Source organism: Phaeoacremonium minimum (assembly GCF_000392275.1).
Source record: "Phaeoacremonium minimum UCRPA7 unplaced genomic scaffold PA7_03_scaffold_8, whole genome shotgun sequence".
Lineage (NCBI taxonomy): Eukaryota > Fungi > Ascomycota > Sordariomycetes > Togniniales > Togniniaceae > Phaeoacremonium > Phaeoacremonium minimum.
The window spans coordinates 119,116-143,837 of record NW_006920915.1 but is presented as its reverse complement, the minus strand read 5'-3'; the positions used below and the strand labels follow the sequence as shown (position 1 = coordinate 143,837).

Below are 24,722 nucleotides of genomic sequence, written 5' to 3'. Positions count from 1 at the left end.
TCCCGCGCTCTGTCATCAGGCCCGCAGATCGCGCATGAGACCTGCTGCCCCGGACTCATCAACTTTGACGGCCTCTGGCTGCAACATGCTGTGTTCAGCTTTGCAACAGCTGCCAATTACTACCCTTCGCCGTTGCTCAATCCTCACGTGTCTTCACTGACGACGCTGCTGGCCCCTCTATGCTTTCTGGCTCTCATGTCTTCCTCCAACTATGACCAGCATAAATCGGCGTCAGCGCAACCTTCCCTTCCTCCACCGGAACTGGATCACTGCTGTCAATCACTGGCAAGCCATGGGGAACAAACTTTCCCGGTCCAGCGATGCCAGCGACAAATTTGGCGACAGAGACGATGACCACTATTCACGTCCCGCAAAGCGTCGCCGCTACGAGGAGAACTCTCCGGACTCGGGCCTTGGTCCAGACATCAATGGCTTGCTCCTACCCGAGGAGCCCGAGGAGCTCCAGAGGTCCTTGCGCATCGAGGTTCTCAAGATTCTTCATAAGGAATCATCTCGCGTAAGATTTAACGGCATCTTTAACGGTATCGCTGCGCCTGCCGTCAAAGACGTCGCCAACACAAGAGCCCGTTGCCGCATTACTATCAGCTACCAACGGAATGGCGAATCTCACATCTTGCATTGTGACAGCCAGATCTGCACTATCAAGACCTTTAAGAACCCAGTTGGGCCCTCGCGCATGGCCAGGGTCCAATTACGGCCGTTTCACGTCCCGGAAGATAAGATTTTGATCGAGAGGGATGATGATTCGGTATTTGACTTGGCCGACTCGTATGAAGTGATGGTGGAACTCGAGTCTGCAGGAGATCCGAATTGGCCGCCACTGAATCTGATCACAGCAGATCACGACGAGGACATCTTCCTCGGTCGATTTTCTGAGCCTCGGCATTGGGTATTGAGAACACACGTCTCGGATCTGTTTAGTCGTCACTGTGCATCAAGTACGCTTATGCTGAGCAAGGCGCCTCTCAGCGATCTGCCGACCGATTACGTGGTAGAGTCTGATGTCAGGTGGATCACTGGCTTTTCTCAGAATGTCAAGAAACTGGCCAAGGATGTCTTGCCCTCTATCACAGTCTTTGATCCCAACGAAGAGTCGTTCCCAGATCTTCTTGGCCAGCTGAACGGGCAACACATAACCGAACACCTAATGAATGGCTATGCCAATGGCACGCCAGAAGATATGGACGATGAATTAGAAGGCGAAACTACTCCAAGCAGGTCTCTTCGTCACAGGGAAAATAAGAATTACAATCTCAAGGTTCTAAGCCAGAAATCACAAGGCAAAGAACCTCGAAAAAGACGCAAGCTGGACAAGTTGACCGATGCCCGGATCTTCTACCATTTACCGGCAGAAGTCATCTCTGTCAATGGCTTCTCATGCTGTATTTGCCAGGCTCCAAATCAGTCACTACCTCAGCTCAGGATACATGTGCTTAGCCATCCTGAGTACAACTTCGCGTTTGACTTCAAACCTGCTAGAGGTGGCTGCCAGATTGTCATTTCACATCGAGAGGATGTCCATGGCTCTCCAATTCGTCCGCAGGTGTATCAGCTCGGGCGACCACTCAAAGCACTTGACTTGGAAAAGCTTTTAGATGGTGATGACTCTTGGATCACGTCTAGATATGGACCCGACAATGATATATCACCGCAATTTGCAACAATCAAGGTGCCACAGGTCAGTATCTTATCCATACAACTCCTGTGTTGGGCAGTCGTTGCTAATGTAATCACAGAAGCTTACTAGTCGTCGCAAGGACAAGAAAGTCGTCGTGCCTAATACCAAACAACCCTTGTTCGACCCCTTGAGCAAGGCAATCCTGCAACCCGGCACTGAGATCCAGCAACCAGTCGCAGATGATACATGGTTAATCCAGAAACATCGGGATACAGTACAAGACTTCTTTGATGTAGACGAGGCAGAGAAAGAGTACATCAAAGAATGGGATGCTTACCTCATCAAGAAACAAATCAACTCTGATGCATTCCTTCCACGGGCCTTTTTGGCTTTTGTTAAGGAGAAAGCGGCATGGCTGGTGGCTTCGCAGGCTCGTGTTGAGGAGTTTGGAAAACATCTCTCAGTCCTAGTTGGCAGAGGCTCACTTGACGATCAGACCATCAATGACGCGATTGCTCGTATCGCTGAGGCTAGGACACAAAAGGTGCCCCAAGCGCTGCCCAAGGAGTCTCCCAAATCGTCACAGTATAGAAGCTCCAAGGGTTGCACCGTTTGTGGACGCCCAGTCCGGGGACCAACGTTGCTACTTTGTGGGAATAAGGTAAGATATACGATCATGCACCTCGTCAATTCTAGCTGCTTACTGATGCGTTCTTAGAATTGTAAGAAACCCTTGTATCATGATGATTGCATTAGGGAAACGGCGTTGATGCCTGTGGATAAGCCCCACTGGCGCTGTAATGATTGCCACCTACATTAAAAGGAAAGGCATGTATAGATAGCAGAGGTGACACGCGGTCGCGTGCGCTCTTAAGGGATGAGCAGATGAGAAGAAAAACTATATGCCCCACAACCACAGTGTTGGTTGTGAGGTTTATTGCTGCTGGGAATTATTGGAAAGGCACGGCGCATATCAAACGGCCTCTAAGCTAGGACATAGTCACAAGAGGATAAGCCGTGACTAAGCTTAGTTCATCATCAGGAGCAAACCAAAATCTACTTTAACAAAACAATTCCAAACCTTCTAAACATAAATAGTCAGCGCTGCTTTCTCACTACAGACAATAGCTCTAATCGATTACTTGATTCTTACAGAGCCGCAACTCTTTAGATAAAGACAGTAGTTTACACAGTAAGTATTATGACTGTTGTCTTTTCGGCCACTTCAACCTGTGTAACATAGTTGAATACTCTCAAACGAGTCTTCAGTCTGATAACCGCTGAACTGTCGACCGGAAGCGTATATGCCACTGACATTCTAAAGGCCACACAGCCTTCAAGATAATTTGTTGCACACGCAACTGTGAGTAGGAGAAGGACGGCTTCTTGTACAAACAAAGACATGAAGAAGCGTTAGGAGAACGAAGCAATTGTTGGTTAATGACTTCTATCTCTCCCGATTGCCTGGCAATAATTACACATGTAACTCCTGACCTATCTAGCCATTCATCTTCAAATTAATACAAGCAAGAATGAGGCAAGTCGCAAGATGGCGAAGTCTCTGGGAACTAACGACTAAGATCAACCATTAAAACCGATACTTGCTCTCTTTCTTCTTCTCGCCCTTGCGCTCCTCGTCACGCTTTACTCTCTTGCGGCTCTCTTGTGCAATCATCTCGCTCAGGTCGTCATCATACTGCCATTTTGCTCCAACACCATCCTCTCGCCGGCCCTCATCAAACTTGCGACGCAGCTCGTCTTTGCTGATACCGTCATGGCTAGCAAGTGCTTCCGGATCAAGGGCGACATCCACGTCGCCTGGCTTCTTCCGTTTTCGACTTTCGTCGTCCTGACCAAGAATAGGCACGCTGCCTTTGCTCTTGGACAAATCGTACACCCTGTCACTTCCAAAAAAGCCCTCAGCCCGGGCTTGACGCTCAGGAATAACCGTGTAAGCTGAACGTGGTCCTGCAATGCTCTCTTCTGTTTCATAGCCACGGCGCTGTTTCCGGAGGTCGAACTCTCCAGCCATGCTGCTCTCTACACCTGGACCATGGCTGGGGTAGTCGGTCGGTACAGAGCTGACATAACCTCCAGGGGTCTCCAGACCACTAGGAGTCTGCAGGCCGCCAGGAACATCGGCGTCCTCGTCCTCCTCTTCTTCGTCCTCGTCCTCGTCTTCCTCCTCCTCCTCGGATTCTTCTTCAGGAGGCTGCAGCTCTCCCCATAGTGTCCTATCAACGCGCTCGACTTCAGGGGCTTGCATTCCTACCGCCTGATTGGGTGCCCCGGGACCGCCGGACACAACACCGAAAATGTCTCCACCATAGATAGGTCGGTTGTACTCATCCACAGGTGGTTTGCCCCACTGACCGGGACCGAAACCCCATGACGCACCAGCAGGGAGAGGTGCATTGAGTCCGGGAACTTTAAGAGTCGGGTATGAGGGTGGAGGGCCAACGCGTTGCTGCTGGAGAAGCCAAGGAGGAGGGAAACCAGGTTGCATACCGAGGGCTTCCCGTAGTGAATCGCTGATCTCACCAGGTTTGAAATATCTATAATCGGCCTCCCATTCCTTGCCTTCGTGGTAAACATCCCCGAAGCGCGTGAGATCTGGCTTGGTCTGGAAGCGGAAGAAGGCATCGTATAGTCTCTGATAATCGATATCAAGTTTTCCCATCTTGGGCTGCACTCGCTCTCGTTGCTTCTGCTTGAGCGTTTGCTCCGCCTGCTTCTCGAGCACAGCATCCCGCATTTCGGTGATTCCGGTCTCGGCGATGAACTTTGGTAGCCTGAAGGGAGGCTTTTCGATTCCTCTCTTGCTCGAGAGATATTCTCTCTTGAGAGACCAATGTGTAGGAACGGGCACGATATTCCTCTGTGCCTTGATTTGAACAAGCAATCGCGGATCTGTAGAGGAGACGTCATGCCATTCGACAACCTCGGGGTTTCTAACCAAAGCCTTCAGCTCGGCGATAGACAGCTTATTTAACTTCTTGCGCTTCTTTTTGGAGAGTTTTGTCTGTGCCGCCTCGTCGTCTTCATCTGGGATCTCGTCATCCTGGTCAAAGAAGACCTCGCCCTTGTTTCCAGCATTGGCCTCTCTTGTGATCTCGTCATCTTCCAAGCTTGGCCCAAACTTCCTCAGGATATCTTTGTAGACGGCATATGCAGGATCGTCGTCTTCGAACTTGATGTCGATAGGGCCATCGACAGGGGCTGATTCTGCGATATCAGGATCTTGCTTAACCTCGAGATCTGAGGCTTTGGTAGAGGCGCCATCTATCGCAGAGTCGTCTGTTGTCTTGTTCTGTGCTCCGCCATCGCTTGACTGCAGAAGGTTAGCTGGATTTTCCAACGTAGATATATCAAGCATGCAACGAACCTCAACCTGCGCCTTCTTCTGCTCCTTCTTCTTGGCCCGTCGCATCTGGTTTTTGGTCATCTTTGGGGCCGCCATCTTGCCGAGATAGAAGGCTGCCTGCCAGCTCTAAAGAGCTCGCTGGTGATCGTATTAGTAGTGGTCTCTCTGATAAGATGAATGCCGAACTTCCGCAGTCATCAAAGTGTTCCAAATACGACAAACTGCTTAAGCCGGGGTAGAATGGTTATCGAGGTCGTGTGCTTGCGATGCGATGGGGCGCGCAACAAGCCTGGTGCTTTCTTTACCTTACTTTTCTGAGGTGTGGATGTGTGGCTGGTGCAAATCTGCTAGCCCATCCCACGGGTGCTAAGAATACTTGCACGCCTAAGTTAGTACGGTACCTAGGTAGATGTGGCGGTGGTCACTTTGGTCCCGTCCAGTAAGCGTCCAGCACATGCAGGCATGCGTAACTGAGTGCTAGACTAAATAATTCGGCGATCAAGTCACCCAGGACAAGGAAACGAATGCCTTTAGCATCTCCACGATCTGAAAGTCTCCCTGATCCATTCTGTGATCCAATGCAGCTCTCCAGGCCATCTCCAGCTTGATGCAACGGACTCGAAAGGAGGCAATGATCAGGTAAACTGCACTCCAGTTCATCTGTCAATTGACTCTGTACACTCGTTTGACCCTCCTCTCCCTCCCCGCCTCCCTAGACATTTCACGACGCGATGCCTCACTCAACCCGATCCCGCTCGAACTCAAGAGCCCCGTCTCAAAACCGGACTTCGAACCTCAGAAGCATCAACGAGGGAAATGGCGAGATCAGTGAAGGGACAGAGAAATTCCCCGACTTTGACACAAGTTCCATGGGTAGCGTAGTGCGGTCGCAAAGTCCGCGTAAGCCCAATGGGTACACAAATGGTTATGCCCCTGCCGGCGATCGCTGGCTTCCACGAAGAGAATCTCAGTCGCGAGGCGTTAGATGGGGTGCCCCAGGTGCCTCGGGCCCTGCCCATGGCCATAGCCGCCAGAAGAGTATCAGTGATGCATTTCACAATATTCGAGCTCGCGGTGGCAGTATGAGCCACAATGCGCATGAGATAGCAGACGCTCTAAGGGCGCCTGTCTCAGCTAAACTGATAGTATGCATTACTTGACCGTCGTCTAGACAATTCAAACGTATATGCTGACCTCTGTCTTCTCATAGGTTCTCTGCGTGATGTGGTATGCCTCGTCTGCTTTGACCAACACCTCTTCAAAGTCCATTCTCATGGCGTTCGACAAACCCGCAACACTCACGCTCGTACAATTCGCTTTCGTATCGACCTTCTGCCTGCTGTTTTCTTGGCTGGCTGCTACTTTTCCGAGGCTGAGAACGACCGTCCCAGCGCTAAAGCATGGCATTCGGTATCCGACTATGGAAGTAATCCGACCAACACTACCTCTAGCGGCGTTCCAGATCGTAGGGCATCTGCTGAGCTCCAGCGCGACATCAAAAATTCCGGTATCTCTGGTTCACACAATCAAAGGACTGTCTCCGCTATTCACAGTCTTCGCCTACCGTTTCATATTTGATATCAAATACCCTTCAGCAACATATTTGTCACTGGTGCCTCTGACAATGGGTGTCATGCTTGCTTGCTCTGGAAACCACTCCTTTGGGGGCGAGCTGCTTGGAATATTCTATGCTTTCTTGGCGACAATCATCTTTGTCACCCAAAATATTTTCTCGAAGCGACTATTTAACGAAGCTGCCAGAGCAGAGGCTGAAGGCATGACGGCGCAGTCCCGCAAGCTAGACAAGCTCAACTTACTTTGCTACTCATCTGGTCTTGCTTTTCTAGCGACAGCGCCGATCTGGTTCTGGAGTGAAGGCATTGGTATCTTGGGGGACTTCCTGTATGATGGATCTGTGGATCTGGAACAACACCCCGAGTCATTTGGACACGGCAGATTGTTCCTTGAATTTGTCTTCAATGGCATATTCCACTTTGGGCAAAACATCATGGCATTCGTGCTCCTGTCCCTCGTTTCGCCAGTCACTTACTCAGTGGCGAGTCTCATCAAAAGAGTCTTTGTTATAGTCGTCGCGATTCTGTGGTTTCGCAACCCCACGACAAACATCCAGGCAGTTGGTATTGCCCTGACATTTTTCGGCTTGTACCTTTATGATCGGAGCAGTGAGAGCAACAAGGCTGATCGCCGAGCACGAATGATGACGGAAACGAAGAAGTCGGAACCCCTTCTGCCGCTCAATACCGCTGGTGCAGCGCTTTCAAGTCAGAACGCGCCGGTGTTTGAGAGCCCTCAGTCGGTCGGATCCGCATTGCAAGCCTACGCTTCGTATCCTAATGGCGATGATATTAAGAAATCAGATGACGCCAAGGTTGGACGAACCAGAGGGTCAAGCAATGCTACATCCTGGCTGCCACCAGGAACTCGACAAGAAGACACTTGGAGGTCTGGAGATAAGGTCGCCGGGGTGTCTTGATTATTCGAAATTATTCGCCTTACGAAACCGAATGGAGCTTCCAGCCTCGGCTTTCCTTGTCGAGAGCTTGTAAAGCGTGGTAGATGAATCTACTTATGTTGTTTGGGCAAATTTGTATGCATTATGTTCATGAATATCCACGTCGGTGATTACCGGCAAAGCAGCACTGGACCTCCGGTACTTGTGCACATAGAGTTGGGATAGGGCATGAAGGACACATGGATCGGCGTTTGGCTACGACTGGCCTCAATTCGAAAGCAAATTCGGCCACTTGGGCAATTGATGTTGACGAGATTTATATTCGATATAAGATAGAACACATTAGATATCACTGAGATGTGAAAAGCAAATGGAGCATGAGTCTTCCGTACCTGGCAGGGCTCGAGTTCTACTGCTCAAGTGACTGAACGTTTCACAGTAGTAATATCTCAGCTTCACACGTGCTATGAGTTGCAATGTGGCTGAACGGATAGGTAAAGAATGTATCGAGTCCTCACTACGGCAAGTCAAGACCACCATGAGGTTCGCTGGTGTGGGCAGGTCTAGCTAGAACGGCACCGGTATTCTCATTTGGGAGCTCCGGCCGACAGGAAAGGCTTTCTTATGACGGGTTCATTTCGCGGACATACCATCTAACAAAATTGTGCTACAACCCAATTCTTTGGGCAAGAAACATTCACGGCTTCGATACCATTGATGGGGATCTAAAAGAAGGCTCATCCACTTTACTATGTCTCAAGCGTTTTGGGGAGTCAATTCTCATGAAATGGAAGCTTTGACAGGTTACGGACGGTTGCTTTCTTAATGTCGGTTGTAGCCCAAATTTCTGGGATTACCCTCCGCGCGAGGTGATCCACTTTTTCACCTTGTTGCGGTAAATATCCTCCAATCAAGTGCATCACGTGACACAACTAACCGAGCTTTCCCGGCGACAACTTCTTTCAACCTTTTGAAGTAAAAGTTCCTTCCTCATACCCCAACTCGTCTTCCTCCCTCCTCCCACCGCCATCAGAAGTCGTTCTTTCTCATCGTTCACGATGTTCAAGAGGTCAGTAGCTGCTTGTTGATATGCGAATTGGACATCCTCGCCGCCAATTGCGATGAATTGAGCTGACCGAAGTTTTCTGCAGCGGCATTTCTCGTACCTTTGCGAGAGCAGCTGCTCGCCCATCCTTCGTCGCCGCGGCTCCCCGTCGCGCCATCCGACCGGCGGCCCTCAGATTCCCTCTCGGCAGCCGATTTGCCAGCACTGCAGGTGTCGGTGATGGCAAGATCTACCAGGTGAGGAACTTTCTGCCGGTGCCGCAAAGTCGCTCAATCTTGGTTCGGGAGCTAACAGCCGCTGTTCTAGGTTATTGGTGCCGTCGTTGACGGTCAGTCACCACCTCATGGAGCTTCCAATAAGCTCGATGTAGCTTCAATGAGCATATGTTGACTTGTTTTGGTAGTAAAATTCGATGGCGCCAAGCTTCCTCCCATTCTCAACGCTCTCGAGACCCAGAACAACGGCCAGAAGCTCGTCCTCGAGGTCGCCGTATGTCAACCTTACCGTCCCCTATCTATCGTACTTCAAGCTAACATTACCCTCCCTATAGCAACATCTCGGTGAGAATGTCGTCCGCTGCATTGCTATGGACGGTGAGTAAATTAGCACACTTCAGCTCCGAGCATCTCGCTGACAACAAGCTAGGTACCGAGGGTCTCGTCCGAGGCGCCAAGGCTGCTGATACCGGTGCTCCCATCACCATTCCCGTTGGCCCTGCCACTCTTGGTCGTATCATGAACGTCACTGGTGACCCGATCGACGAGCGTGGCCCCATCAAGACCGACAAGAGACTACCTATTCACGCCGAGGCTCCCGAGTTCATCGACCAGTCCACCACTGCTGAGATTCTGGTTACTGGTATCAAGGTCGTCGATCTCCTGGCTCCCTACGCCCGTGGTGGAAAGATTGGTCTGTTCGGTGGTGCTGGTGTCGGCAAGACTGTCTTCATTCAGGAGCTGATCAACAACATCGCTAAGGCTCACGGTGGTTACTCCGTGTTCACTGGTGTCGGTGAGCGTACCCGTGAGGGTAACGATCTGTACCACGAAATGCAGGAGACCTCCGTCATTCAGCTTGATGGCGAATCTAAGGTCGCCCTGGTGTTCGGTCAGATGAACGAGCCCCCCGGAGCCCGTGCCCGTGTCGCTCTTACTGGTCTGACCGTCGCCGAGTACTTCCGTGACGAGGAGGGTCAAGACGGTAAGTTGTTGTCGCATCCTCTACATACTCTTTACACTGCTGACTCTCGCTTTAGTGCTTCTCTTCATTGACAACATCTTCCGGTTCACTCAAGCTGGTTCTGAGGTGTCTGCCCTGCTGGGTCGTATCCCCTCTGCCGTCGGTTACCAACCCACTCTCGCCGTCGACATGGGTGGTATGCAAGAGCGTATCACCACCACCAAGAAGGGTTCCATTACTTCCGTCCAGGCCGTCTACGTCCCTGCTGACGATTTGACTGATCCTGCCCCGGCCACCACCTTCGCCCATTTGGACGCCACCACTGTGCTGTCCCGTGGTATTTCTGAGTTGGGTATCTACCCCGCTGTCGACCCTCTCGACTCCAAGTCTCGTATGTTGGACCCCCGTATTGTCGGACAGGAGCACTACGACATTGCCAGCCGCGTACAACAGATTCTTCAGGAGTACAAGTCTCTCCAGGATATCATTGCCATTCTGGGTATGGACGAACTTTCAGAAGCTGATAAGCTTACCGTCGAGCGTGCCCGTAAGATCCAGCGTTTCCTGAGCCAGCCTTTCACTGTCGCCCAGGTTTTCACTGGTATCGAGGGCAAGCTGGTTGACCTGAAGGACACCATCAACTCCTTCAAGGCCATCCTCAACGGTGAGGGTGATGATCTTCCCGAGGGTGCGTTCTACATGGTTGGCGACTTCGCATCGGCACGTGAGAAGGGTGAGAAGATTCTGGCTGAGCTTGAGAAGAGCACTTAAAGGTGTTTGGATCAGGGTTGGTGTTAAAAGTAGCTGCATGGGAGAACGGTGGGCCTGTGTATAGTGAAGAGGAAAGCGCTCGCGGGGAGGTTTCTTAGCTCAATCCCAAGTTCTCCTTTGTGAGCTGTGTATCAAGAAATCAAGCAATTTTTTCCTCTTGTAATCTGTACATTGTCTATCTACTTGAAAACACCCGTGGATCTTGAGAGTCTCGACACTGACTTGGGCCAGTAAACATGATGTTTGTGGCATAACGAATGTGATATGTGAAGGATGCTTGTCCCCGGCTTTTGCGGCAGCTCATACCAATTTCCTTGTGGTTCATATGCATTTCAATCTATAGGAGCTCCTCGATCTTCAAGCACTGCCCAATCGGAGCGTAACAAGGAGCGAACAGTAGTTTGATGTTTATCCAATGTGCTCTTTAGCCTGTTAGAGCTCTTTCGAGGTTTCCAGACTGCCCATTCTCGCACCGGCAATCGAGTGTACATCAGTTGTTATATTAACCCACGTTATTCTGCTTCCGAGCCGGCGACAGCTCTCATCATGCGGGGAAGCGACGTAGGGTACCGGCTCATTCTTCCCCGTGGTTTCTTTATATCTCCGAGTCTTGGCTGCCGGTGCGAGATTACGATGGCCGACCTCCTCTTGTCCTTCGCGTCGATTCAACACACGTTCAGGCATTATCTTCTTTTACGCAAGGCGGATAAATTTCAAGATGTTGTTGACTCCTGTATTTACAGGTCTCATGGCCTCAGCAGTCATGGGAGCTCAACTAACCAAGGTCAACTACCCTAACAATGCCAATTCAAAGGTGGATATGTAAGCATCTTGAAATAAATGGCCATGTGGAGTGATGAAGCTGAACTTGTGAAGGTACATTTACATTCCTGACAAAGTGGTGTCAAACCCACCCCTTGTCGTAGTCATTCATAGCTGCCAGTCGACCGCACAGAGCTACTCCCAGAACTCGAAGATTCCATGGAAGCAGGGCTCTGACAAGAAGGGCTACATTACGGTCTGGCCAAGTAGCCCACACAGTGGCACCTGCTGGGACGTGTCCAGCAAAGCTTCCCTGACACACAACGGGGGCGGTGATTCCCAGGCAATCGCCAACATGATCACCTATGCTATCCAGCAGTACAAAGTCGATGCAACGAAGGTTTTCGTGACCGGTGGCAGCTCAGGGGCCATGATGAGCAACGTCCTTGCAGCGACGTACCCGGATCTCATCCAAGCTGTGTCTCTATACAGCGGCGTTGCGGCTGGCTGCTTCGTCTCTTCCTCGGGAGGCGTTGATCAGTGGAACAACACGTGCTCCGGAGGGCAGTCCAAGGCAGCGCCGGAGGCTTGGGGTAATGTGGTCCGCAATATGTATCCTGGCTACAATGGAACCCGGCCCAGGATGCAGATATGGCACGGGAGCGCGGACAGCACGCTGGCGCCGCAAAATTACCAGGAGGAAATCAAGCAGTGGACCAATGTCTTCGGTGTTAGCCAAACTCCAACCTCATCCGTGAAGAACTACCCACAGGCCAACTATCAGACGGACAACTATGGTCCCGATGTCCAGGGCATATATGCCACTGGAGTCGGCCATTCAGTCCCGGCCAACTTGACGGCAAGCGAGCAGTGGTTTGGACTTTGAGGCCGGTGACACTGTGACACGGGACTTTGTCAGCTTCTGGCGGATATGTGACAAAATGAGGCAACAACATTCTCATCCAAGAATCGTAAATATGTGACGGGGTATCTGGCTTGTATATAGATAGAACCGAACATCTCCAGACTCAAATATAGGTCATTGAGATAATAAATGCTTACCTGTATGGCGCCGTTCGCGATTGTCATGCATGTTCTAGTTCGACTCTGAAAAGTTTGCCTGAAGGCGAACCAGCCTAGACCATTAAAAGCGTTCTTCAAGCCCGTCTTGAGGTTTTACGTCTTCACATCCATATCTATTCGTGTCTGGAAGACGGACGATGTCAGCATTCCAATGAGCTGGCTGCCTTGCTGTCAGTCGCGTAACCCATCTTTGGCCGGGTGGTGCATCTGAGCGCCAATCGACCTCGCGGCCAGCATCATCTACCATGGACAGAGTTCTGGTTTCGTGATCGCGCTCTATTTTCCACTCTTCAATCTTTGTTGGCTCCCAATTGTCATTCTCCATGATCAGCTTAGCAAGGTCCGCTTTGTTGTCAACGGACAGAGCCATTATTGGAACTCGTAAGAGAGGTTGCCACTCCTCACCAAGAATATCGTAGATGCTGATAACTTCGCGGTCGCTGATATTTCGCATCCACCAAACTCCGTTCCTCATCAATCGGACAAAGGTCAGGTAGTAGGCGAGTATCACTAGAGTACGGGGACGCTTCTGTCTTGCAAGCTCCACGAACTCTTTTGGTAGGAATGTGAAGAAGACTATGATGCGCAAATCTAGAATAGGGCTGAAACCTTTTGACAGCTCGAAGTAGAGAGAGCCAAGGTATTTGAGGGTGTCGTAGTACGTTTGAACATGAGGGAAGTCAGGATCGCCGTCCTTGATCGACGTAACCATGAAGAGGAGATTATTGGGTATATTGAGAGCCGACTGATCGAGATCAATGGGAGGCCTGTGGAAGAGAACTGCCATCCCGGATTTGAACATTGCTTCTGGTGTGATGAGATCGATTATGAGTCCGATACCTCGCCAGACTATCATCCAATCAATGATGTAGAGTTTCTTGGCGTCGGGCTCGCGAAATGTCTGGGATGACAGGGCACAGAGCAGCAGGGAACAGGCGAGCAGAGCAGGATAGTCGTCTGGACTGCCCTTTTCAATAGCTTTCCGATAGCCTTCAAAAGCTCTTGCCCGGTAGGCTAGGGCTCTAGAAGCAGGAATACTTTGGTCATAGTATTGGAGGTGAAGCGCGGACAGGCCGAGAAGGCAATCCATCAGGAATGGGCTTTGAAAGGCATGCCGGACGACCTGGACTTTGAGTATGTCATCTATGACAGGTTCTCGTCCAGCCTCAAGAGCGAAGGAGCCAAAAGTCTCGGTGGTATAGAACCACAAGAGTCTCATGTCAATGTCGTCGGAACCCGGAGACTTGAATAGGGGCTCGCCCACCACCACGATCCCCGCACCCTCCTCATCTGAGCTCGTGGATGGCGAGGGGCGGCTTGAGAGATCCAAAGCGTTGCTCTCGGTAGAATGATGGGACGGAGCAGGAGACGAAGGAGGCGCTGGATATCTGCACTCCTCTTTGCGCAAGGTGCATGCGCGGCAAGACGGTCTGGCCTCGTCGCACTTGACTTTGCGGGTCTTGCAGTTTTTACATCCGAGCCGCGACTTTCGGTGTGGTCTCTTGGAATGATAAGGCTTGTCCGACGGCGGCGTTGTTGGCTCGCCATGCCTCTCTTCTTCAACAAGTCTCATGGTGGGCAGGGCAAGGCTATTCTGTGTGACTGAGTAGCCCGACCCCTCATGAATGCGACAGTTGAGGAGAACGATTTCTTGGTGGACGCTATCTGCTGACCACCTAATTACGGCGCAGGGCTGGCGTTTGACTGCGATGACTTATTAGGACGATCATACATCCCGGCAAATCGATATCGACAGTGGCGGTAAGTGATGGAAGCTGTTTTGAAGGTTGAATGATAAACGCAAGGCAATGCGCTTGATGTTCCTTTGAGATTGAGATAGGTACCTAGTAGTGCAGACAGGCTAGTCAGGAGGATTCCATTCGCTGACGCTGACTACGAACGGCACCAACACAACTGCGCCGTTGGAGTGTGGTAGCACGAGTCAAGTCAAGTTAAGGTCAGGTAGCGCATGCACCTCAACCCAACTGACTTTAGTCTTCTGGTCAACGTACCGGTAGTAGGTAAGGGAGTTTAGGATTCGAAACTCTCTTGAAGGGATAAAAAACCACCAGCCAAGCTACTTAGTCAATAGACCGCACAGGTCAGACAAGAAGAGAGGGAAAGATGCCTGATACTGATAATAAGGCAGGTTGATGCGAGAAAGATAGAGACCCTGATGGTGACGAATCCCCGGGTCTGGTGGTGACGCTGACAATCCAGAAGAGAAGCGCTAAAAGTGTCACTGAGTGACTGCCTGCCAGTCAAGTCAAAGAGAAGCCCGGGGGCTTCTGGGCAAAATCCTTCCGATGCTTTCCCGGACCATACTACGGTACGTGATTCCCTACCTTCCGAGGTACTAAAGGGATGTCTGGCTGCCTACTGTATTTACTCTTCAGGACCCCTTAGCACTGGCTACAGGCTTGCTCGCCGGTAATTAAGAAAACGACAAGCAGCTTAGCGTCTTCCGTTTCAATCAGCCTATTATCAGACGGAATTTAAGTAGGTACCAAGCGTATCGCAGACTACATTTCGGCTGCCCATGGGTCCATTGTTAAATAAGGTAAAGGAACGTGGGGGCGGGAGGCGACCCGTGGGAGCGGCATAGCCATCGTTCTGGAGGGCTAGCAGCATCTTAGATAAGCACCCAGGTGTCTTTACAGCGGGCACAGCGCATCCAAACGCGTCTTGCAGTACGTAGGGACCGCGTACGCGCTAAGATATCCTCATTATCAATGAGGTAGGTATCCAGGAGTTGACTTCTTCGGACATCCATATCCTCTTCCTGGCCTAACATAACGCACCACGGGAGGATGGCTTCCATGTATCAACTTCCTGACGAGCTTCTGCTGTCCGTTCTCACGCAACAGTTTCCCTGTCGAGAGCAGCAGATCCGAGCTCTGGCAACTTTGTTAGATGTGAGCAGCACCATCTCCAGCCTTTGACACAGCAGACAACTCACTCCTCCTGAAGCGAAATTCAGCACCATGCCGCAATCTTGTGCTTTACGGCACGGAAGCCACCGGAAAGACCGCCGTCGTTTCAGCGCTACTTGAGCACCTGGAAAGAGCTCAGGATGAGGATCAGCGCGAGGCGCCGGTCAAGCATGCTCTCGTCAACTCGGTAGAGTGCATTACTGCGCGCCATCTTTTCGAGAGGACCATCGGCAAGATTGCGAATGCTCTAGAATGGCAAAACCCACCCGGCCGTTGCGAGAATCTATCTCAATTGACATACGAGCTATCGAAGATGCTAAAGTATGCACCGAGACCTGACGACTGGCGCTTCGTGCTCGTTTTCGATGCCATTGATCGCCAGAGAGAGGCTCCCTCGACGCTGCTTCCAGCTCTTGCACGGCTATCAGAGATAGTGTGTCATACACTCAGCTCCTAAATACCATGTATGATGCTGACTTGCTGTGTCTTTTAGATCCCTTGTCTCACTACCGTTTTCATCGTAACATCACCGCCGCCAAACTTTCTGCGGACATCCTTCGTTCCTCACATCCACTTCCCCAACTATACCAATGCCGAGTTCGTAAAGATCCTCTCAACAACACCTCCCGAGGCTATACTGGTTGGTGGAGAGCAGGAGACGGCGGAGCTATGGGCGCGCTTCTGTAGTGCAGTCCATGATTCTCTCACGAAAGCAGCTTCTCGGACTCTGCCCGCTTTTCAGCACGCTTGCCATGCGCTCTGGCCCCGATTCATAGCGCCTATAAAAGCCGGCACACACACGGCGCGCGAGTTCTCGAAGTTGCTAGTCGCCTCGCGGGTCCACTTTCAGGACGAGGGTCTGCTCGATCCTGGTGTCATTGCGACCCGACCCAAGTCTGGTCCAAATATGGCGAATGGCGCTTCTCGAAACGACCAGAAAGCACTGGCGAAGAGCACTGGAGCCAATTTGTCCATACTTTTACCTACTGTTGCACGAATGCTTCTTCTGTCTGCCTACCTTGCCTCACACAATGCGGCGCGACACGATCTGACGCTTTTCTCGACATATCACCATGGAAAGCGAAAGCGGCGGGGCGGTGGCCTCTCGGTTGCTGGAGCAGGAACAGGGCGGATGGGTCCACGCAGCAAGCACCGCAAGATCGCCAGAAAGCTTCTGGGCCCTCATGCTTTCGTCATGGAGCGCATGATGGCTGTCTTCACGGCGGTGCGGACCGAGTGGGGCTTGACTGCTGCCACGGCTAACGGCATGGATGCGGACGTGGGTATGGCTATAGCTACCCTCTCGAGTCTCCGGCTGCTCGTCCGCGTTGGAGGAGGCGGAGACCCCATGGATCGGGGAGGTAAGTGGAGAGTCAATGTTGGATGGGAGGTGGTCAGGGGCCTGGGCAGGAGTATCGGCGTGGAAGTCGAAGAGTGGCTGATCGGCTGATGGACCGCTCACATTACTCGGTCCTTTTTGACGCTCTGTTTAGATCACCATCCAAGTTCTGAGTTTATAACGGCTCTTAGTTAGGGACGAAAAGGACATGGTGATGGGGATATTAAAATGCTACGTCAATTGTGTTTACCAGGCATCAGTCTACCCGTCATCCAGTCTATGGAAACCAACAATTCGTCTCAGATCATTCTTTTGTCGGAGGAAATAACCTATCAGTAGCTGATCTCAGCTCTCAACTCATGAGCCCCCAGCGTCTGCCTACTCCAGACCCAGGCCAAAAGGAGTCAACCAGCCAAACAGACCTTTTCCTGCTCTCAACCTAAGACAATGTAGATTCCAGAGCCAATATCTGAGAGGATAATTAGTATTAAGTATGCGGGTTCTTGATCGGGTTGCTCACCATTGCTGTCCGCGATGGGATGTACACATGAGTGCAATTGGCTCTATTGTTCCAGGGCAATGCCTCCGTGAAGAAGCGAGTGTTCTCATCAATTGAGTTGAATCCTCCCACTTCCTTGCCATCTGTGCTGAGAACGATTCTATAGGTTCCAGGGACCTCAATGCCAATACGGTAGTCGGTGAAGCTGGACGAAGGATGGAAGTTGAAGATAAACACTACACCACCACGCTCAAACACGATGACCTTATCACCTTCGTGTTTCAATGAAATGTACGCTTGTGATGCGTGCAGCCAGCCATATTTGGCCTCGCATTGATTCATCAGCCGGTCGAAGTGGTCGAGGTACTGGTATCTCAAAAGATGATCATCGGTCAGGTTCAACTGACGTCTCGCATACCAGAAGGAGTTATTGTTGCCTTCTCGGGGGAAGTCGAGCCACTCAGGATGACCAAACTCATTTCCTTCGAAGTTAAGATAGCCCTCGCCACCTAGGCTATGTGTGAGAAGGCGAATCATCTTGTGCAGAGCCATGCCCCGAGCAATAGTTGGGGTAAGTGGTGTCAAGTTAGACATGTTAGTATACATCTCTGCATCACAGAGATGCATCATGAGCGTCTTGTCACCGACAAGCCTATGCTAGTCTCAGTATATGCGCAATGATAGGGAAAAGTATTCACTTACGCTTGATCATGACTCTCACAGTACGCAATCGTCTTTTCACCGTGACGTCTGTTCGTCAGGGTGAAGCATATGTTTCCGATATCCCACTCCTCGTCCTTCTTTTCTTTGAGAATCTTGATCCACATGTCAGGAACTGCCATGGCCAATCTGTAGTCGAATCCAACTCCTCCAAGAGAGAGTGGCAGGCACAGAGCGGGCATTCCTGACACGTCTTCAGCTACCGTGATGCAGTCAGGGTAGACTTGATGCAGAAACTCGTTGGCCAGCATCAGATATACTACGGCCTCCTCGTCTACATCGGCTCCGAAATACTCATGGTAGCCTCCTGAGAATCCCCTAAAGATCTGTCAGCAAGCATCGGAAGCAGAAAGTCCAAATCCAACATACGTTCCAATTCCGTGATGTAGATATAGCATACTCGTAACACCGTCAAAGCGGAAACCATCGAAGCCATACTCATCCATCCAGAAGCGGAGGTTACTGAGAAGGAATCTCAAGACTTCATGATGTCCGTAATTAAATAGTCTGCTGTCCCACAGCTCATGTCGACCTCTGGCGCCCGCGTGAAAGTACTGGTGGTCGGTACCATCAAATTCGTTCAAACCGTCCAGGACATTCTTGGATGCGTGGCTGTGAACGACATCCAGTAGGACGACTATGCCCATACTGTGAGCTGTATCCACAAGCTCTTTGAGATCTTCTGGTGGACCATAGCGGCTGCTTGCAGCAAAGAAATTGTTGACCTGATATCCGAAGCTCGCATAATAAGCATGTTCCATGACTGCCATGAGCTGGATGACATTGTAACCAAGGCTCTTGATTCGCGGGAGCATATTCTTCGTGAATTCCTTGTATGTCGCGACCCTCAGCTCAGGAGAGGAAATACCAACGTGGGCTTCGTAAACTCGAGCGCTCAAAGGCTTCTTGGGCCGCGAATGTTTAAACTCGTACTTCTCTCCGGGTGGCGGATTCCAAAATCGGGCATCATACGCGGGCGAGACAGAGAGATCCTGCGTTACATACTTGATCCAAGCAGGCAAACGATCGATTCTCTCTCCACTGGGCAGAACCAGAGATATCTGGAAACAAAATTAGCGATTGGGGATATAATTTGCGAAATGCTGTAAAACCCGCCTTGATCTTGGAGTTGTGAGGTATTGCCGGCTGCCCATTAACCTTAGGAGGCACGATAATTTCGAAGACACCAAAGTCGCCTTTCTTCATAGGGTGCGAGTCGCGGTTCCAGTTATCTAAGGAAGTCAGGAAGGGCCATAACCATGGGCGTGACAGATACATACTGAAGTCTCCAATGAGGAACGCTTGCTGGGCATTTGGTGCCCATTCTCTGTAGACGATTGTGTTGTCCTTACTAACATTGAAGCCAAAAATCTCGGTGCCCTGTCCACGGAAAAATCAGTATTGCGTTGACGAACAGTAGCAAGAGTTTGGGTTGACAGACTCTGGTGAACTTCTCCATGCCACCTTCTGTGTCGTTAATCGTCTTGGTCCATTCCTGCGCCTTGGCGAAACGGCGCTTCAGAGACTCCTTGAAAGGCGATAGCCATGGGTCGAGCTGGACGACGCCTGTCAAAGTATCAGTTTATCTCGTCAAGACGAAAAGTCACTGTATCATCGTCAGGAAGGCTCGTACCTGTGCCATCTGGAGCCACGCCATTCGGTGCGGCGCTGCCGTTCACGCCCAGCGTGTTGGCGGAATTGGCGACGTCGGTCATAGTTTCGGTCCTGTCGCAGTGACGGAGTACGCTCACAACGTAACCGGGGTTGAATGCTGTTGGGAGACCTTTAGAGCTACTTTGACGCGAGATAGCTCTGGTGACAGTAGATACAGCTGCGTAGAGTCAAGTAATTGAGCACCTGTAGTTGTGTCTTGAAGAGGATAGATCAATTAGCTCCCGCTGTGATGTCGTAGGTATGAAGAACGAGAAAATTGGATGTTGACAGCCGTGATACGTGAGGGTGGTCGAGATTTTCCCTGCAATTTTCACAATGATCACAGGCAGATGAGCTGTTGAGACTTTGGAGAGCGAGTGGTGGGAGTATCAGATGCTAATATGACGTCGTGCAGCTGGAATGTGCTATGCCTGATAACGTTTAACGCTGGGATGGTCAACAGATTCAACGAGAATTATCGCTCTAACAACCTGGAACCGACAATCCCAGTGCCGACTATGCAGAGGTGCCCGGGCCTTGCTAGGTTCTGTTAGAAGCTTGTGAAAGCTACCAAGGATGCTACAGTACCTTAGGTATTGGACCGCCAGTTCGCCACAAGCCCAGGAGGACACCAACATTTCGCTGTTATCATGGCCACTCAAGTCTCACTCTGCGTAGCGCAAAACGTCGAAAGATACCTGCCTAGGTAGCTCGAGGATGGGCGAGTTAGCGCATCCAAGGTTGGATGGGGCGACAGTCCATGCTGCTCGGAAGTACCCCTCAACAAGGGATCATAAGGGACATGTACCTGTAGGTACCTAGCTCCCTAGTTGTGGGAATGCGGGCCTTACCCGACAGAGATACCTACCTAGATAGAGTGACAGGTAGTGGCCCACAGAGAGACTGGTGCCGATGCCGCCGGAGCTGTTATCAAGTACCAGACCAGACATCGGCCTGGCTGAGGCAACTCAACGAGATTTATGAACTTCTCCCATCGGGTTTACCAGGCCCAGGGAGCCAGGTTGATGATCTCGTTCATATTCTCGCCAGTATCATGAACTCGGAATATCAAGGTCCAATTTTCTAGCTACCTAGGTACTGTCCGCAAGTTCTCACTACGCCTACCTAGGTACCTAGTCAGGGCATCAAGCTCTCTTCAGCTCCCCTCACCGCGGCGCCGTAGCTTACCTCATATGGAGCTGGCCTTTACTGTGACTTGGGTAGTCAAGCCCCCGCATTGCACCATACTGATTGTATCCCACCTCAAGCCAGGCCAATCTCCATCAATCCTCAATCTATCAGCCAGTGGCCATTCTTCACGTAAATGAAGTCTTGTCAGCTTCCTGGACGGTTAATGAAGAGCTGAAACTCTAGTATCTCTTCGGGTGGACTGCGCACGATAGCCACAGCAGCCGAGCTGCTTCCCGCCTCCCCGCCGAGTGTATGGCTTCGAGCATGACACTGCCAGACCGACCATAAGCGATGTCGGTCTCCGCCAGCCCACGATGTTCCAACCTGGTTGTCTTGCCCAAGACCCGGTATAGGACTCGGGCGACACAGTGCAGGGCATTCTCTGTCTCTTTTGCCGCCCGTACCGCACCCAGAAGAACCCAAGACTTCACCTCTGGGTTTGCAAGCAGCTATGACCCGACACTGGACAATGGAAGAGGGCCCATGTTCAACAAGGCCAAATACGGAGTCCCTCAGTTTTACCCACGCGATCTGAAGAAGCGAGTCGACGAATATGTGGTGGGACAGGACCGTGCAAAGAAGACTATATGTTCTGTCATCTTCAACCATTACCAGAGTCTGCGACGGCGGACACAAGAGGAGGACCAAGATCGAAGGTTGCAAGAGAAGCTACAGCGCCAGAAGTTTACACGTGATAAAGATATCCATGATAGCCATGGCGAACCTCATCCTGCCGAAGGTTGGTCTTACAACTGCCCCAATTGTTGCCAATATACTGATGGAATTCCTGAAGACGAATGGCCCGGCCACAGGGAGTCAGTACAACAGAGTCTCACCGATATGAGCAAAGCGCTCGACCAGTCCTTCATATCCGAAGACAATCATATGCCACATCATGTGAAAATAGACAAAAGCAATCTCCTGCTGATAGGACCGACTGGAGTCGGCAAGACGTATATATTGGAGTAATACCGTTCCCCCATTCCATGCACCAGGGCATCACTGACATCATCTAGAACTCTGAGCAAGCAACTAAACGTACCGTTCACGATAAGCGACTGCAACTCCTTCACACAAGCCGGCTATATCGGTCAAGACGTCGAGGCTTGTATCGAAAGGCTATTAATCGAAGCAAACTATGATATTAAGGCGACCGAGCATGGTATCGTAGTGCTGGATGAATTCGACAAAATTGCGAAGCGAGAAACAATGAATGGTCGTGACGTGGGTGGAGAAGGTGTCCAGCAAGCATTACTGAAGCTGGTAGAGGGAACAAAGGTCACAGTCAATGTCAAGGACAATAGATCCTCTCGCTCAGCGAGTCCGCTCACCAGCAATTTTGGTCCTTCAGGCTCGACGACAACACCTCAGGCAACTCCTCCCGCTGGGAAGGTCGATCAATACACCATCGACACAAGCAATATTCTCTTTGTGTTCTGTGGAGCTTTTGTTGGCCTGGATAAGCTAATTTTACGGAGGGTTTCTAAGCCATCCCTAGGCTTCGGCTCAGAAATACGCAGCAGAAACTCCTCTTCGATGTCGGGCAACAAAGAAGTTCTACCTCCAGAGATGTACGCTCATCTCCCACATCAGCCGGCTCGAACAGAGCTATCACGAGGTGGCCCCAGAGCGAGCGGCTTCACCCCCCTCGACCTCACAACGCCTGTGGACTTGCAGGGGTTTGGTTTCATTCCAGAGCTAATAGGAAGGGTGCATAATATCTCTGCTCTCTCGCCATTATCTTTAGATGAGCTTTATCGAATCCTTACCGAGCCGCGAAACAGCTTGGTTGCACAGTATACAGCCTTATTTGAGACATACCCAAGCCGTCTCTACTTCACTCAAAAGTCTCTATATGCAATTGCCGAAAGAGCAGCGAAGAATGAGACCGGCGCAAGAGGCTTGAAAATGGAGATGGAAAGGGTGCTAGCCGAACCTATCTTTGATTCCCCTATGCCATACGTTCTGATAACCGAAGGCTGCGTAAAGGGGACAGAGAAAGCAGGATATTGGGGCAAAGATGGTCGCTTGGAGCTGGAGCGCCGGTTGCATGATGAGGACGCCAGTGACCAAGGGCAATCGAATGACGGCGTCACTTCTTTCGAGCAATACCGTGTAGCCGGACAGAGCGGCGGATAGGCACCCTCTACGCAACTAGTCAGTCCGATTGTGAGATGAGTGCTTTCTTGGAAACCAGGGGAGCAAGGAGTTTGGATCATCTACATGTTGGGTGCTATTTCCCACAGCACCTGAGTCTTGGTTTACCTTGATCGCGACACTACCGAAACGTTCAGAGTAGGATCCCAGAAAACTTAAGTGATTGAGATATTTTAGAGTCATAGAAGGACTCATGAATACGGTGACATGCTGATGAATAAGGGGATTTATTGTCTCATACAAGCTGTCACTCCAGTCACTCCACCCAACGACTTGCTCCTCGACTAACTTGGCAAACGAATCCACCATCTGCATATCGTTTTGTACATGTGCAAGCAGTCGTGAAGTATTGATTAATTTCTTCTACTGACAAATGAGAGAATGCTTTTAAGGCTTCGCAGGTGGGGATTGAACCATGCCCTTGCCGGCATAGCCCTCGGAAGAATAGCCTGTGAACGGCTCGGATCCTTGGCCCTGTAGCGAGAGAGTTAGTGACTATTATTAGGCAATGTATGATGGAAGCAATACGGACCTTGAGGTACTCGTTGGATGCCTCCTGCCATTCCTTGGTCATGGTGTGAGGAGAAGGTCCGGCGAACATGCGCATCGCGGTGAAGATGGCCAGACTGATACCAACGCCGAGAACGGTGTAGAGGGCGACCTTCTTGCCCTCACCCGGAGGGGGAAGAGCTCGAGGACCGTGAGGACCAAACGCGATCCAGTAGGCTGTATAGAACCATTGTCTTAGCTACCGTTTCCAAGAGACGGGTGTGTTCGAGAAAGGGGTGGTGTGTCCATGGTTGGCTCGAGGCATTGTCTACCCAATTGACGGGAGAGCTCGCCTTAGAAGCACCGACGCGAGAATTTATACTGGGAGGATTGTTGTCGAATGCTCAATGCCACTTACCAGCCTTCTTTTCCTGGAGGGTCAACTCCTTCCAGTTCTCCTTCATACGGTCCCGGAGGGCCATCCATAGCTCAGCCTGCTCCTGCAGCGGCAGGCCTTCCCATCTCTTCTCGATGTTGGCCAGAGTCGGGTTGGAGATTGCGTGGGTGGAGGCGGCAGCGCGGCAGACCAGCGAGGTGGTCGCGGACTGGCGGCTGGCACGGACGATGCTGCTACGCAGGGCCGTTGAAGTCGGAACTCGCAGCATTGTGGTGCTTGTTTTGGTGTTTTCGCGCCTACGAGGGCAGAGAGGGGGAATTGGCGTGTATCGCTGGTGTAAAGGAGTGGAGATGGGCCTCAATGGCAAGCTACGAACTAAATCGTCGCTGTTTTGACGAGGCTTCGAGGGAGAAGTGATGAATTGAAGTCGTCGGAAGAGGGTTTTTAGGACCATCGTATGATAGCTGTCTAGCTTCCTTACCGAAAATGACCGAGATGACTAAGGAAAGTCGCGTGCATAGTCACGTGGATGTCACAAACATTGACGAGGTCCTAATTGGCCATCTTCCTAAGTAGAGGTCCACAGGGATCGGGGAAAGGGATATGGAGCCGGGCGAACCATTAGATACGCCGTGCAATGCTGTTTCACCTTGAAATCGACAATATTGCTTCCGCTGACTTTACTTCGTTAGGATTTCTGAAGCTAGGTAGTGCTATAAGCCGACATGGAGGCGGCGTGATTTGGCACTGTCGTGAGCAGCTTTCACGGTGAGACACTCAACATATGTTCTCTTACTGGTTTCTCTATAAACAATCTACGTGCGATCTATACTTGATAGCATTCCTATCGCAACTCCTCAAGACCTTGCTTGTATTCAAAGTCAAGGGCTGATTTCAAGCTTAAACCAGGTCAGATTTCTGACAATTTCAGCAATATTGTTTGTCTCACCAGAGCATGCCGTCTTGTCATCCGTGCCTTTTTTATGGAATAAGAAGTCAAAGAGAAG

General features: G+C 51.0%; 8 protein-coding genes across 8 annotated transcripts; 4 read left to right on the top strand and 4 right to left on the bottom strand.

Annotated features, from left to right (window-relative positions):
- Positions 1-292: 292 nt before the first annotated feature.
- Positions 293-2,422, top strand: UCRPA7_169 (putative zinc finger domain-containing protein; the record flags this gene model as incomplete). The annotated part of the gene is made up of 3 exons (XM_007912767.1): positions 293-1,699; positions 1,758-2,300; positions 2,396-2,422. 3 exons carry the CDS (start codon positions 293-295, stop codon positions 2,420-2,422), a joined length of 1,977 nt encoding a protein of 658 aa, XP_007910958.1.
- Positions 2,423-3,227: 805 nt separating this feature from the next.
- On the bottom strand, positions 3,228-5,099 carry UCRPA7_168 (putative splicing factor 3b subunit 2 protein; the record flags this gene model as incomplete). Its single annotated transcript, XM_007912766.1, has 2 exons — positions 3,228-4,970; positions 5,025-5,099. 2 exons carry the CDS (start codon positions 5,097-5,099, stop codon positions 3,228-3,230), a joined length of 1,818 nt encoding a protein of 605 aa, XP_007910957.1.
- Positions 5,100-8,534: 3,435 nt separating this feature from the next.
- Positions 8,535-10,492, top strand: UCRPA7_167 (putative atp synthase subunit beta protein; the record flags this gene model as incomplete). The annotated part of the gene is made up of 7 exons (XM_007912765.1): positions 8,535-8,545; positions 8,628-8,778; positions 8,849-8,870; positions 8,946-9,031; positions 9,093-9,135; positions 9,188-9,742; positions 9,798-10,492. The coding sequence occupies 7 exons, from the start codon at positions 8,535-8,537 to the stop codon at positions 10,490-10,492; spliced, it is 1,563 nt and encodes a 520-aa protein (XP_007910956.1).
- A 1,117-nt stretch (positions 10,493-11,609) lies between these two features.
- On the top strand, positions 11,610-12,140 carry UCRPA7_166 (putative acetyl xylan protein; the record flags this gene model as incomplete). Its single annotated transcript, XM_007912764.1, has 1 exon — positions 11,610-12,140. One exon carries the CDS (start codon positions 11,610-11,612, stop codon positions 12,138-12,140), a length of 531 nt encoding a protein of 176 aa, XP_007910955.1.
- A 290-nt stretch (positions 12,141-12,430) lies between these two features.
- Positions 12,431-13,139, bottom strand: UCRPA7_165 (putative c6 zinc finger domain protein; the record flags this gene model as incomplete). Its single annotated transcript, XM_007912763.1, has 2 exons — positions 12,431-12,505; positions 12,582-13,139. The coding sequence occupies 2 exons, from the start codon at positions 13,137-13,139 to the stop codon at positions 12,431-12,433; spliced, it is 633 nt and encodes a 210-aa protein (XP_007910954.1).
- Positions 13,140-15,147: 2,008 nt separating this feature from the next.
- UCRPA7_164 (putative origin recognition complex subunit orc5 protein) lies at positions 15,148-16,720 on the top strand (the record flags this gene model as incomplete). Its single annotated transcript, XM_007912762.1, has 3 exons — positions 15,148-15,252; positions 15,308-15,703; positions 15,764-16,720. The coding sequence occupies 3 exons, from the start codon at positions 15,148-15,150 to the stop codon at positions 16,718-16,720; spliced, it is 1,458 nt and encodes a 485-aa protein (XP_007910953.1).
- Positions 16,721-17,048: 328 nt separating this feature from the next.
- UCRPA7_163 (putative glycoside hydrolase family 13 protein) lies at positions 17,049-19,543 on the bottom strand (the record flags this gene model as incomplete). The annotated part of the gene is made up of 7 exons (XM_007912761.1): positions 17,049-17,078; positions 17,130-17,760; positions 17,811-18,146; positions 18,198-18,889; positions 18,987-19,208; positions 19,270-19,394; positions 19,462-19,543. The coding sequence occupies 7 exons, from the start codon at positions 19,541-19,543 to the stop codon at positions 17,049-17,051; spliced, it is 2,118 nt and encodes a 705-aa protein (XP_007910952.1).
- Positions 19,544-23,216: 3,673 nt separating this feature from the next.
- On the bottom strand, positions 23,217-23,983 carry UCRPA7_162 (putative cytochrome c oxidase subunit v protein; the record flags this gene model as incomplete). Its single annotated transcript, XM_007912760.1, has 3 exons — positions 23,217-23,303; positions 23,362-23,555; positions 23,737-23,983. 3 exons carry the CDS (start codon positions 23,981-23,983, stop codon positions 23,217-23,219), a joined length of 528 nt encoding a protein of 175 aa, XP_007910951.1.
- Between the last annotated feature and the right edge of the window lie 739 nt (positions 23,984-24,722).